Raw genomic sequence first — 14,021 nt, 5'->3', positions numbered from 1 at the left:
ATGTATGTACATGTAAATGGGATTTTTCTGATGAAACACATTTCTTCATATGCTCTGTTCTCTCTAATTCAAAAATTAAGAATGATACATGAATTTTCTTAAATGTATTTAAATATAACATTCTTTGATCCATATTAGTGGCTGAAGTAATATAATTGATTGATGAATGTTGTTTTACGTCCTATTCGAAAATTTTTCACTCATATAGAGACGTCAACATATACTGGTGAAGGGCTTCAAATTTAGACCTTCACTCGGCACTTAGGGCCATTGAGCAGTGAGGGATCTTTATTGTGCCAACGCTTGCCGTGACACGGGGCCTCGGCTTTTAAGGTCTAATCATAAAGATCCGCAACTTTCACTTCAAAGTACCGAGCGCCTTGCAAATGAACAATTGCTACCTATTTTTTTTTATCGACTTAGGTCAGTCGCGGCCGAGATTCGAACTCACCGCCTTGCGATCACGGAGCGAGCGCTCTACCGACTGAGCTATTGTGGCTGTAGTAATATAACAAAAGGATTGCGAATTTGGAAATACAGTTCTAATATGTGTCTATCTCCTTGTCCAGATGCAATCATCAGATCATTTTAAGCATATCGTGGTGTTCTTGGTCTAATTATAATATATCGCCAAAAATGTTTCGTGTGAAAGTGACATGAAAAGGTTTAACATGAAATGTATTTCATGTAAAATAACTCAAAATTGAAATTAAACTGTGTTTTTTCCCGAGATTATCAAGACACATTTTGGTCGTTCTTCTTTTGTACTCTTTTTCACGTAGAATTCACGTTAGGCACGAGTAGCTTTGAAGAAGACGCATTAACTAATTCTAGAAAAAAAAATTCACCGCAACCATGCATACAAATCAATGAAGATGTCAAAAAATTCCTTCAAATACAGTTAGAAAAGAAACCGATTATCACATTCAGTTCAACCATACCATAGTTTATGATATTGTTCAGTTGTTCATCAAAAACGAGATGGAGAAAGGTGATATGTCCTCCGGAAGTCGTATCTTTAACTGCGTTTTGAAATATTTTGTAGTACATGTAGCAGATGATGTAAACATGTTTTATTTACAGTGTATCGTTTTTCTTTTTCAGTCATAATTACGAGTACAAATTTTTTGCAAAAATTATAAGTAGATCTGAATAAATAATTTATGATAGTTATTTGCTATGGACATAAAAATATAATGCATGTGTTCACAAATAAGGCAGCAATTGTTCAAGGATTAAATATTAGCCTTTGTAGAACGTTAATAAATTTCTTTGAATTTATACCCTTAACAATTAAGACAAGTATAAAAGGATTGAATTTTATCCCTCGTAAAACGTTCATAAATTTCTTTAAAATTATACTGATAACAACGTTGATTTATGAAACGGTAGCAACTGCCTAGAAATATTGTCGTTAGCTCCTGATTCAATGTTCTCAGTCCGATTTTATCCTTAGCTTCCCACTTTTTTTTTTATATAATACCTCTCACCATTTGATACCTGTACGCAATTAATAAGAAATATTCGGAAGAATTTGGGATAAACTGAGTTGAATTTAAATGTGAAAAAAGATATTCCAATTGAAACTGCGTAAAACTGAATTTCCACGAATCTGAATAAAACCGTCAAAGTTAAGAAAAATATAAGCAACAAATTCACAGATATTGATTACTCCTTACATCCACAGGGCGGGGAAACAAATCTATCGGAGACACGCAATATATAAAAGTCACTGTTCAGAGTATTGTACTTTAAAAGTGACAGGCTACTTCACACAAGTGTGAAAGATGTATCCTGAGCATGTCTTCTAGATTACAGGATATCTGTCTGTTTAACTCTAGCGAGAATGTATCGACTTGTGTGGCATCGGGGCATGAACAGCTTCCCGACGCGATGTACGCTGTACTGGCAGTTTATCTTTTTTCCGTTACAATTTTTGGCATTCTGGTCAATGGTGCTATCATCTACCTGTACTTTTCACGTAAAGAAATCGCAACAACTAGTAATATGTATGTAGTTGCATTATGCATCTGCGGCTTTCTTATTGCCATTCTAGGGGTGCCATTTGCAGCAGCTTCTAGTATAAGACACGAATGGCTATTTGGAGATGGGCTCTGCAAAGTCCATGGATTTTTACTCACAGGATTAGGAATTGTCATGATAGCTATTTTGACTGGCATAGCAATTGACAAATATATCTTTATTGTACAATACCAATCTCATCACAAAGTTACGAGGAGCGTCACGTTAGCCATCATCATTATATGCTTTGTTTACGGAGTGACATGGGCGATTTTACCACTGTTTGGATGGAACAAGTATGTACTGGAGCCAGCAAGACTTACATGTTCTGTGGAGTGGACTGGCGATATTGGCAATCATTCTTACGCTATTACTATATTATTCACAGGTTTAATTATTCCTGTGAGTATTATTGCGTATCTGTACACATCGATTCTAAAAAGGGTAAGTAGAATAACAGTGCTTTATTTCCTTAGTTCTGCTGATATAATTTTCTTATCATGACATTAATTGAGGTTTTCTTTGCTCTTCGTAATTAAGTCCAAATCTTTTATCGTACAGAAACAAATTTTCAGAATTAAAATTATGGTAAATCATTTGCTCTTAAAAACACTTTTTGCTTCAAGAATTCATGACCCTCATTTGATGATTTTAAACCCTGTTTTGTTAGATCTTTTATCAAAATAATAACATTAAACAAATAACATAAGCTAATCTGCTTTTTATAGCATTGTTAGTTGTGTCACAATGATTTTCCTTTAGAGTATTTAAGTATGTTAATACTTGAGGATATTGTAAAATTTAATAGACCAAAAACAAATATTTTTATCATCGACAGCACAGTAATGACGAGAATCTCTCTCTCTCTTTTTTTTTTTTTGAATAATCAGAATGGAATGATTTTTAGCATTCCTGATAACAATATCGACTCGTAAATTCTTTTAAAAACTGTGTCATAACGACATCATTACTTTCTATCTCAAAGAAGGACGCGCTTCCGATATCGATCTAGCATGGATCTTGGCGAACTTGAAAAGTGAAAATTTCATGGATGCGACACATGATATTTTAGTATTCTATTAATGAATTGCGTTTGTTTGTGATATAGGAAAGGGATTTTCCCCCCCGATTTTGTGTTTTGATTTGCTAAAATAGAATGCCTTAGAATAGGACTAGATGAATCATTTGGAACAAAATTTTACGTACGTTGTTCCATAAAAATGCTATCTCTATCTTTTGCTCCAAGATTTAAAAGCATTATATCTGTGTGTATTTTAACTGAAAATAACGGGCAAACAAGTTATAAAATGTAGAGAAGACCCAGAGATCATAAAAAGTAAACCTCCTCCCCAAAAAATCACATTGTGTAGATATTAAGCTTCATTGTCGTTTTAAAACTCCAATTACGGATGAAAGACAATAGAACAGTGGTAATTGTTACCAGTACATGACAGTGATAAGTGTTGGTTCGATCCTTGCTGGGATCATTTATTTTTTTAAACAAGCAGTTAAGTCATTTGTCTGTTTAATTCTATTTCCTAAAAATAAAGTTAAATTTTGATTCTGTTTCACCAAGATCAAGAGGAATTCTTCCGACCCACTGAAATTTTAATACATTTGCATTTACCCTATTATATTGGAGCTTGCATTTACCCTATTATATTAATATTATGGTTGTTAATTTGTATGTGAAGTCTTACCTATATTAAAGAACCGTTAAGATAAGCACCTATATTAATGAACCGTAAAGATAAGCAGACTTTTATATTACTTTTTGATAAAGTATTTCAATGTAATGTAACATATTCCTATCTTTCGTAAAGTCTGCCCAGCTGTGATCAGCCGACAAAATCGTTTTCTTGGCTTGGACATTTAAATTATAAATGATTCGTATATGGGATCCTGCAGATTACACGCCAAATAAGCCCATCTTTCTATGCCCTGAGCGATAAATTACCAAAAGTAAAGCTAAAATCTACATTTGCGTTGCGTATATAGTCTATTGCATCCCCAGCCTTGAAATGAAATTATTGTGTTCTGATCGAATAAATTGCAGTTCTAATACATAAGACGTACAATTAACCCTGAATTACCCGGAAGTAAGCAAAATAATTATTGATTAACAGCAAGGTCAATCAAATATGCAATTGCAATCTCACTGTATAGATCGACAATATATTGAAATGAGTCTAATCCCATTATGAATTCCATGTCCAACATCATCATCAATGTGTTAATGACACAAAATCCGTGATGAATGTAAATTTCTTCATTTGCCCTGTAACAAATCATTTAAATTGATGAAAACCTCCTTCAAAATATTGCCTATGAATTCCAGTACATTTCGTTGATAAAGAGCTCTCGTGCATTAAAGTGATGAGAAATAATGAGGCGCACAGATTCTATCAGACCCTGACATAAATTCAGTCACACCTCTTGACAGTTCAGAGTCACGAAGATTTCTATCGTCTTATGGACGTGATTTTCCTTTTATGAAGAACAAAGCACGCATATTATATTATAGTTGTTTTCAGAATTCGTTTAATGTTTTCTCGTGATAAAACTACAATCTTACTAAAATATTTGATACAACCAGAAGTAAAAATTCTTTTATCTACCTATCGAACTTTAGGGAAATAAAGGTTTTGCCAAGTTCTTAATTATTACTATATTACATAATTACTATATATTTAGTAAAATGAATTAATACATAGTGTCATGTTCACTATATATATATATATATATATATATATATATATATATATATATATATATATATATATATATATATATATATATATATATATATATATATAAAACATAACCAAAGAATCTTAAAACGTGAGAAAATATTCTTATTCCTGATTTACATCCTCCAAGTAAAGCCAATTTTTGATTTATTCCTTGCACATACTAGTTTTACATCTAAACCAGTCTTTATTAACACACAATGTACAAAATCTTCATTCCAAAGAAAGTATATTCTAAATATGTATTCTTTTCAAATTAGAAACAATAAATTAAATACTACTTACTTGTAGTTTACGGACTTAACTTTTTACCTTGTTTATCTTTAAAAACATCTTGTATATGAATTTACATATGTATATGACATTCATTTTATTCTATTAATCTTATTATATTTTTTTTAGTTTTCTAAATCTCGGAGTCCATTCATCTGATACAATATGTTTATATGTTTTACCATTGGAACTGTTAGGAAATTACAACAGAAAAGGCAAATTTTAAATATTCTACCCTGTATAACATTCACTATACCAATGTTCATAAAAATCAATAACTAGAAAATTATTAGGAAAAAATTGCAAGCTTTCATTTAATTTATATTAAATTCAAAACTCTAAGTAGTATTGCATTTGAAGCATCCATTTTGAAAAAGGACAATTATCGAAAATACATAAATATTTAACAAGTATTCAAGCGGAACACTCTTTCAAGTAGAATAATTTTACGTAATATTAATTATAGAACTTGATTTCACATGGGCATTCTAATAGGATCTTAAGCTTTACGCACAATCCTCTTAATATTTTTCAATGTGTCAGTTTCTCTAGTTACATTTCAAAGACAAATTTAGTAAAACTAATGAGTAGATTCATTACCAGTTCTTGATAATGACGCATTTTATCAGCTGTCATCAATCATACCTAATATCCTCGTCCCTACACAATAACTAAAATAATCAATATTTCTGGATGGATAAGATATTCGAATACGGAAATGACGCGTTTGGTACCCTGTAAATTCATTTTTCATCGGTCATGTCAGTGAAAAAAATCCATTTTTGAAACATCGGTCAAAATTATATCTTAGATTGATACACGGGTAGCTAAAAAAACTCTAATGTTTATTGAAATTTTAAAATATGCAATTATTTTCGCACTCATTAATAAATTATATTTTCTTCATTTACTTTTTGTTTTGTGTCAAATGTATGAAAGCAGTAGTATAATTATATTCTTGAAAACACATTTTAATGTAATTCCGTTTGTGGCGAAATCGGTAGCGTGTTAAACTTATCGTCGCGGGTTTTAAGGTCGATCCGTTCAGTGGGTGCTAACACATTTTCTCTAGAAAAGAGAGCCGTGAACTATTTCGGCTGAGTTTGCTTTTACGCTATATAAATCCTTTGTATACTGGTATTGATTATTTAGAAACAAACTGACAGGAATCCTAATAATAAACAATATGTCCACTATATGTCTCGCATGTATTCAAATAGAACATTCTTAATATCTACCCTTTTCTTTTTCCTTATCTACCTTTCACGTAAGACAGTAAAAATAAAAACCGTATCAACCAATTCTTAGATGAGATATACAAGAATTCATACATTTTGAGTCTCAATCGTCATGAAAAGATTCAAATTTCTTTCTTGTGACTATTATGTAAAAAAGACGTCTTAATTACCGTTTTGAATAGCAAATTTGCAGAAAAGGGAAAACTTCCACTGTCTTTATCATATCCCAAGATAGAATGAGACCTTCTACATGACTTGGTAGTCATTTACAATAAACATATGAAAACCTTTACTGGCTTATTTTATTGGGCAGTCAATTACTGAACTGAAGCATTGAAGAGGAAAACTTCAATAGTTCTGCGAGTGATATTGAATAAAAAACATTCGCCATGAAAAGGAAAGAAGGATTATAAGCATTGACTATCTCCTTTTAATTTGTGCATCACAAATTCACAATAATTAGTTTATTGAGTACGTGCATTGCAAATGGAAATTTATCGAAACTTTGATTAAGATTTATAAGATAAATGTCGAATAGTTATATTGGGATTTTCGTTGCTGCTAAATTAAGGTATGTTTCATTGAACTCCTAGTTGATCTGAAGAGATACGAACAAGATGAAATATAGACGGCAAGTAATATATCTCTTGCATAATATTATGGATATAATATATTAACTTCCCTTAGATCTGCAGAGAAGAAAAAATATTTGTTTCAGTTATTAATAAATCATCTCACTATGCACAAAAATCGATGTATCGGTCAGAATTATGCTGCAAGGATATCTTGAAACCTTTTCTTTTTGTAAGTGACCAAAGTATTCCAGTGACCATTGTATGGCAATTTTCGTCCGTTGAGCAATTTGTTTGTAATGATTTTGAGCTTCTTCAAAATTGCTGCACAAATTTCAAACAGCATTCACACATAGTATACGTAAATAAAACAGGGAACAAATTCTGTGAGAATATGATCAAAGAATCATTCAAAGCTTTATTAAATTGTCTCATTTGGACAAAGCTATCAACCAGGAAATTATGAATTTCTTTTTGGACCTTATGATCTAATAAAAGCATTTCATTATATAAATGTATAGTTCCGTGTTGCCTATGTGTAGTCTTTTATGGACAAAGGCATATTTGCGAGGTTGCAATCACTGGTAGAAGAGGGGATATAGGCATAAATTTTAAAGAGACGAATAATATAAAAGCTTGCATGTGACATAAAAGGTGTACAAGGAAGTATGTAGCGGGATTTTTTTAGCATGATACTTGCATGATACTTTGATGTCTATCGACAGTTTTGAAATTGTCCATTTTTATTTATATGCCTTCATTATCATGTGTTTTTTAGGGAAGGAACATTTTTACTGACAACATAAAATGACTTTCTAGTTCTAGTAAGTTCATGCAAATTGAAACAAAAAGCAAAACTTACATGACTGAAGCCTAGCGATTATCACAACTTAAAACCAAGGTCAATTTTTTACCGTAGAGATTAACTGTAAAACTTTGATCTATTATTGTGGCCCCTCCCTACCTTCGGGGGCTATGTTTCGAATTAATTTGAATCTGCATTATCTGAGAATATGCTTGCGTATTAATATCACTAATTTTGCCCCTGTTGACTTTGAGAAGATTCCATTGTAAGATATAATCCCCTACTGTGGCCCCACCCTACCCCAGGGACCATGATTTTAACAAATTTGACGCTATGGTAGAAAGCTTTTACTTAAGTTTCATTTTTTCCTGGTCCAGTAGTCCTTCAGAATAAGGTTATGGGGAAGAGTATTTATAGGCAATGCCTGTTGCCCTATTAAAATAAATACTGCTTTAAGAAGTGTTTTTAAAGAAACAACCCTATTTTTGGCTTTTTCATGATTATCTTTATTTTCATTTCAACAATATTAAATTTAAATTCTCTAATTTGCCCAAGGATGATTCGTGGCAAGTTTGGTTTGAAACTGTTTCGGTGATTATCGAAAGTCAAAAATTATAAAGACAACTGACAGACAGACAGACGACGGACAACAGGTAACCAGAAAAGCTCAGTTGAATCTTCGTTTTATGTGAGCTAAAATATTTTACATTACCATCAAATATATCCATCTACTTAGAGTAAGATGACTCAACAACTAATTTGTTTAACATTTTTTTTGCCTTTCAGGAGTTTTACTTTTTATATTATTATGATGTTACAAATCTAGATCCAGCTTTACTTTTCCAAAGGGAAGAAATTGGTAAAATATGTGGAATCAGCTTTATTTAATTCTTAGCACTGAGCAAATGATGAATGAGTGTGGTGGAAACTGATAGCCACAAAGATATTACAGTATTACTTATTAAGCAAAACTATAGAGTTACCGTGATAATAAAAACAAATAAAATCAACTTCTTATTGAATGAACAATACGCATCATAAAATATGTTATTATTAACTTCTGATGCTGTGAATATTAGCAGGCTGATGGATAAATGATTAAATATTAAGTTGCAATAAAGCGTAGATTTCCCAAATAAGCCCGAGTGTTGGATGATTGGCATTTATAAAAATGGTACATCGAATATTAAGGTTAAGTATTTAATCATAACGATTACTTTTTAAAAACTTCTACTCCGTCTATGTCTTATTAACTATTTATTTATTTATAATCGAATACTGACTAAAAGCGTTTCTGAAATGCATGTACCTATAAATCTCCCTTCAATTGTGGGTATTTTGAATTTAAATATACCCATTTAAACACAATAATGAAATAAACTATAAAATATTTATTAATAATTTTTGCAAATATGAATGTGCTGAGTGTTGTATAAAACATTCTCGCAAAAAATTATTTGAAGACCTTTTAATTTTTTTTTATAAGCTCCTCCTCCCCAAAATAAATTACAGCTACATAAAATACTTCCAAGAAGTTTCACTAAAAAAGAGAAAAAAAAACCCCATCCCACTGGGAAATATTAAGAACCTTCCGATATTTACATCAAATAATTTTTATACAATTCTTTCCCACTAAGCAAAATAATAGTATCTTTTTAACAGTAAAATAAAAATCTGAACATAATTTTAATTTTTTAAAATTTTATAGGCCTTGTTCCTTTTTATCATACTCCTTTTATCCACATTTCTTTTCTTTCAAAACACTCTGGAAGACATTTCAATTTGGCTAAATCTAGATACACTGTATATATGCATCATATAGATTCTGATTATTAAAAAAAGGAATTATTTCTTCAAATCATAGAAAAAAGCTGTATATCTACAAAAAAAACAAATCTGATAAAAATAAATTTTTGATGTATACAAATATAGAAAATTACGTGAATAATGTTCTAAATTGACGAGTTTTGAAAGAAACAACGGAAGTTTTCTATCACATAGATTAAACATCTATTCGAAACAATGGTTTGATAGATACATGTAGTTTATTAAAATATTTAATTTCGAATGCGTACAGGTAAGGGGTTTTTATTCTGTATGTTTTCTTTAATTATAATAAACACCTTGGGGATTTACTTTTTTGGATCTCTTTTTTTCCTATTTGACACCGGAATAAGATATTTTCTTACACCGAAATCATTTTTTTGTCTCAATTGTAGACGAAAAGAATATCAATTTTCAATCCTCTGAAAAAAATCTCGTTCAACTAAACATACTTAGATACGGATCTTCATTACGCTAAGAAACAAAATTTATACCTAAGTGAATCAAATCCCTAACGATGATAAAAGATCAATTCTCCTCAAGTCGGTTTCACATTATTACACAGAATATGTATCGCTTGAGACACTTATCTGGTTTGTCTTTAGGACTTGTGGCTAGTACACATATCCATTTAACACTACTGTTATCGATTTTAAATTGTAGCATATATAACAAAAATGCCTTTGGTAAAAAGAAATTGTAGCAATTTCAGACAACCTCAGATTTTTGCATAAATTTATCTTTCAATGCTCTAAAATTACGTATAAACGTGTACTAGTACATACCATGAAGTATGAAAACTGATGGGTAGATAATGTGTGTTATCCTCTGAAAACATGAAATCCATGCGTAATATAAAAAACTCTCAAAAGGGAATTTTTTCGTATGCGTTTTATACGGTCTTTTAAATCAAACTCCCGGAAGTGAGTGATGTATTAAATCTATCGTTCGGAAGAATTCCTATCTATTATGGCATAAAAACAAATCCATTCCACCTAAAATAAGTTATAAAACAATGATAGTTTATAAAATTCATTGCAGACTTTAGATTGAACTTAGCAATATCATCTATTTATGCTTAAAAAATGGCTTCGCTGCACTGAGTTGCAACACTGTCAATATTGCTATACATATTTTTATCCAAACCATTCCGCTACCATAAACTGAAATCGTGATACACAGTAATAAAGAACTCTACCAGAAGCAAACACAGGCTAAAAACAAATCATAATTATAACCTTTTCTTGTATCAAATTACCCAATTTTCAAAATCATGCATACTTCTTAATATAAACCAATCAACATTAAATCAATTCATCGACAAACGACAAAAATCACATTACTATATTCTATTCTTCAGAATGTGAACATTTTTATTATGTAATGAAACAAATTCTGTTCTGCAAATGCTTTTCCATCATATTTAAAGAAGAAAATGGTGGTTCGCTCGGTACCGAGAACTGTCTCAATCAATTTTAAGCTCTATCAAATGACTTTTTAAAAATGAAAAGACAACAATTTTTATATTCATTAACTTGTTTGCTTTCTACAAATAGCATTTCAAAGGAAAAAATTCCGGTATTTTATAACAAATTGTAAAATGTTAAAATTTGCTTTGTCATGACCTATAATTGCTTAGATGTGATGACATGAAAACAGATGAGAGAAGTTTATTGTGAATTACTAGAAAGAGGTAAATACAAAATTTACAATATAATAACTTGTCTCCACCCAGTAAATTAAAACAATTTAGGAAAGATGCATGTCTTCAGAGAAACAGAAATTTCATTGTGTTATAACAATTTTAAAATAATAGTCCTTATATTTACAAGAGCGATCGAAATGGAAACTAGAAAGAATTGGTAGTATTCTATATATGCCGCACCGTCCTTGAAGAGGTAGGACTCCATTGCCTTCATATGAAATAAATTTATTGATCTTGTCATAAAGTGTCTGTTTGGGAGAAGTTTCTCCGACACTGTGAAAAATCACATCCAATATAACACATTCTGTTCTTTTGATTTGTTTCAAACATATATCATTGTACAGCACAAACCTCAGATCTTTTATCCTTATTCGGAATTATAAATAATTTCATTAGATGTGATTTTTTTTAAACCTAATTAATAGCACCTTCGCTATTATAATTTTTTTTTTTAAAAACTTATAATAAAAATGTTATGCATTATTTTTGAAATAAAAACAGAGTTAGAGAAAATCTTTTAAATCAAGGATCAAGTTAATTGATTTTGTTGAAATATCAACACATTTTAATTAAGATAGCCAGCCTAATCTTTCTATTAGGTCTCTTTTTAGGATTTACTTTAACCTGTATGAATCTCAATAGATCTGATATACATTCTCACAACACACATGAAAAAAAAACTGATGAAAGATCGTATAAAATTGCTCACTCAATTGACATTGTACAACTCTTTAAGATAACTTCCACAGTGAAACTGCGAATGAAGGGTGGATTTTCTGGGAAAAAGATCACAAAATAATCACATTTGATTTCGGTGTAAATAAATCGCTATGATAAGATGATAGATTCTCTCAAGAAAATAATAATAAAAAGTGGTCTGGTGATAATTTATTATGTTAAAATTCAAAATAAATGAATTGATTATAGGCAGTGTCGTAATGTGGTGATGAGATTAACCACATATTAAGACGATTTTGCATATGGATTGATTGATTAATTGTATGTTGTTTTACGTCCCGTTTGTGAATTTTTCACTCATATAGAGATGTCACCACATACCGGTGAAGGGCTTCAAATTTAGACCTTTACTCGGCACTCGGGGCCATTGAGCAGTGAGGGTTCTTTATCGTGCCAAAGGTTTTTAAGGTCTCATCCGAAGGACCCGCAACTTTGACTTCAGAGTGCCGAGCGCTTGGCCAAGGAACAGTTGCTACCTATTTCTTTTCGACTTACAATGTAGGTCAGTCGAGGCCGAGATTCGAACACACGACATTCCGATTACAGAGCGAGCGCTCTACCAACTGACAAGTGGTATGAAAAACGCAAATTAAACTAAAAAGCTAGAAATTCTAACAATCATTCACTTATCAAATATAACTAAATTAATCAAAGTTGTCACCTTAACAATGAAAGAAAAATGCTCCAAGATGGCACTTATTAATCATGAAGAGCAAAGGGTAATTCTTTATTAATGTTCTTATTTCAGGTCCATAGTCAACGAGTGATTTCACAACGAATTGTCTCTCATTCACGTAAAATCAAAATCATTAAACGAGAGAAAAGGATAGCTATGACTTTGTTTATGATGGTTGGTAAGTATAATTTTATAACAACGACAGATACATTGTAAATTTTTACTCAGGTTTTAATGCATTATTCTGACGATCATTATCTTTATCGAATAATTACGTTATCTTTTAAGCTTCATTTGTCATTGCCTGGCTACCCTATTCGGTTTATGGTTTGATATGCATACTAGGATATAGCAACGACATCCCCTTAATATGGCATACCATTCCATCAGCGTTTGCAAAAGCATCGATTCTCTGGAACCCAATGATTTATTCCTCACGCAGTAATGCTATGAAGAAAGCTTTAGGAGAAACATACCCATTTCTTCGATGGATGATTCCCAGAAATAAAGGCCAACAAAAGCTCCCAGGTCAGACGACACTTATCCAGATGAACACGTCTAATGGATCGGATGCAATCTTTGTTCAATCGTTGTGTGACAACAGGGTCATATCTACGTCTCTATAATTTGACCGAAGGTCATAGACGATTTCCACTCATTAAGTATTGAAAAATGTCCTTTTAACCGCTCAGGGTGTTTAACAAAAATACCCTGCATCTCTTCTATTCCTTTAATTAAGAGTGTCTTCATTACTGACACATAAAAAGAATGCATGAGTCTTAATTGAATTATACTATTATATTATTAAAGAAATATTCTGTGAAGATATAGAAAAAAAATCACTCTATTTTCACTTATATAATCTCACCTGTGCTTTGTTGTTATACATTGTATTTATATTTTTTAACTTTATATCAAAATGCATGCATTTTACAGTACTATTGTTATTACATGTACTTGTCATGACGTTGTGCTATTGATATTGTATTACGCTCGAGCATATATTTTCCATTCATATTGCCTTAAAGGTGTATATATATATATATATATATATATATATATATATATATATATATATATATATATATATATATATATATATATATATATATATTTTTCACTTTTTTTTTAAAAAATGTACATTAGAAAAACGCTTCAATTGGTTCTGTTGAATATTGATATTTTCTTCTCGAATTATGACCTTGTAAAATTTAAAAAGTTGTCAAAAATAGACAATTCTAATTTGTCAATTTCGTGAGTTTTTAACACGATGGAGGCTCAGAAAGCTGAACTCCAGTCCGAAGTGCCAATATAATTGATATGTGTTTAATTTATTTCAACGAATTGCCATAAATCTCTTTGTACTTTTTGTCATCTTACTGAACAAATACATGTCGATTTCTATAAACTGTTTGACT

At 30.9% G+C, this 14,021-nt stretch overlaps 1 protein-coding gene across 1 annotated transcript; it reads left to right on the top strand.

Annotated features, from left to right (window-relative positions):
* The first annotated feature begins 1,800 nt into the window (after positions 1-1,800).
* Positions 1,801-13,422, top strand: LOC133183535 (rhodopsin, G0-coupled-like). The gene is made up of 3 exons (XM_061318479.1): positions 1,801-2,466; positions 12,676-12,781; positions 12,892-13,422. The coding sequence occupies exons 1-3, from the start codon at positions 1,801-1,803 to the stop codon at positions 13,227-13,229; spliced, it is 1,110 nt and encodes a 369-aa protein (XP_061174463.1). The 3' UTR covers positions 13,230-13,422.
* The last annotated feature ends 599 nt before the right edge of the window (positions 13,423-14,021 follow it).

Source organism: Saccostrea echinata, unplaced genomic scaffold (genome assembly GCF_033153115.1).
Source record: "Saccostrea echinata isolate AGI-Se365-2 ecotype Australia unplaced genomic scaffold, CSIRO_AGI_Sech_v1 ptg000009l, whole genome shotgun sequence".
In the NCBI taxonomy this organism is placed as follows: domain Eukaryota; kingdom Metazoa; phylum Mollusca; class Bivalvia; order Ostreida; family Ostreidae; genus Saccostrea; species Saccostrea echinata.
Note: the sequence above shows the minus strand (reverse complement) of the source record. Positions and strands in the feature narration are given on the sequence as shown.

Coding starts and splice junctions, on each gene's coding strand:
- LOC133183535 (XM_061318479.1), top strand. CDS start 1,801: ATGTCTTCTAGATTACAGGATATCTGTCTGTTTAACTCTAGCGAGAAT. Junction 2,467..12,675: donor ACACATCGATTCTAAAAAGG/GTAAGTAGAATA, acceptor TTCTTATTTCAG/GTCCATAGTCAACGAGTGAT. Junction 12,782..12,891: donor GACTTTGTTTATGATGGTTG/GTAAGTATAATT, acceptor TTATCTTTTAAG/CTTCATTTGTCATTGCCTGG.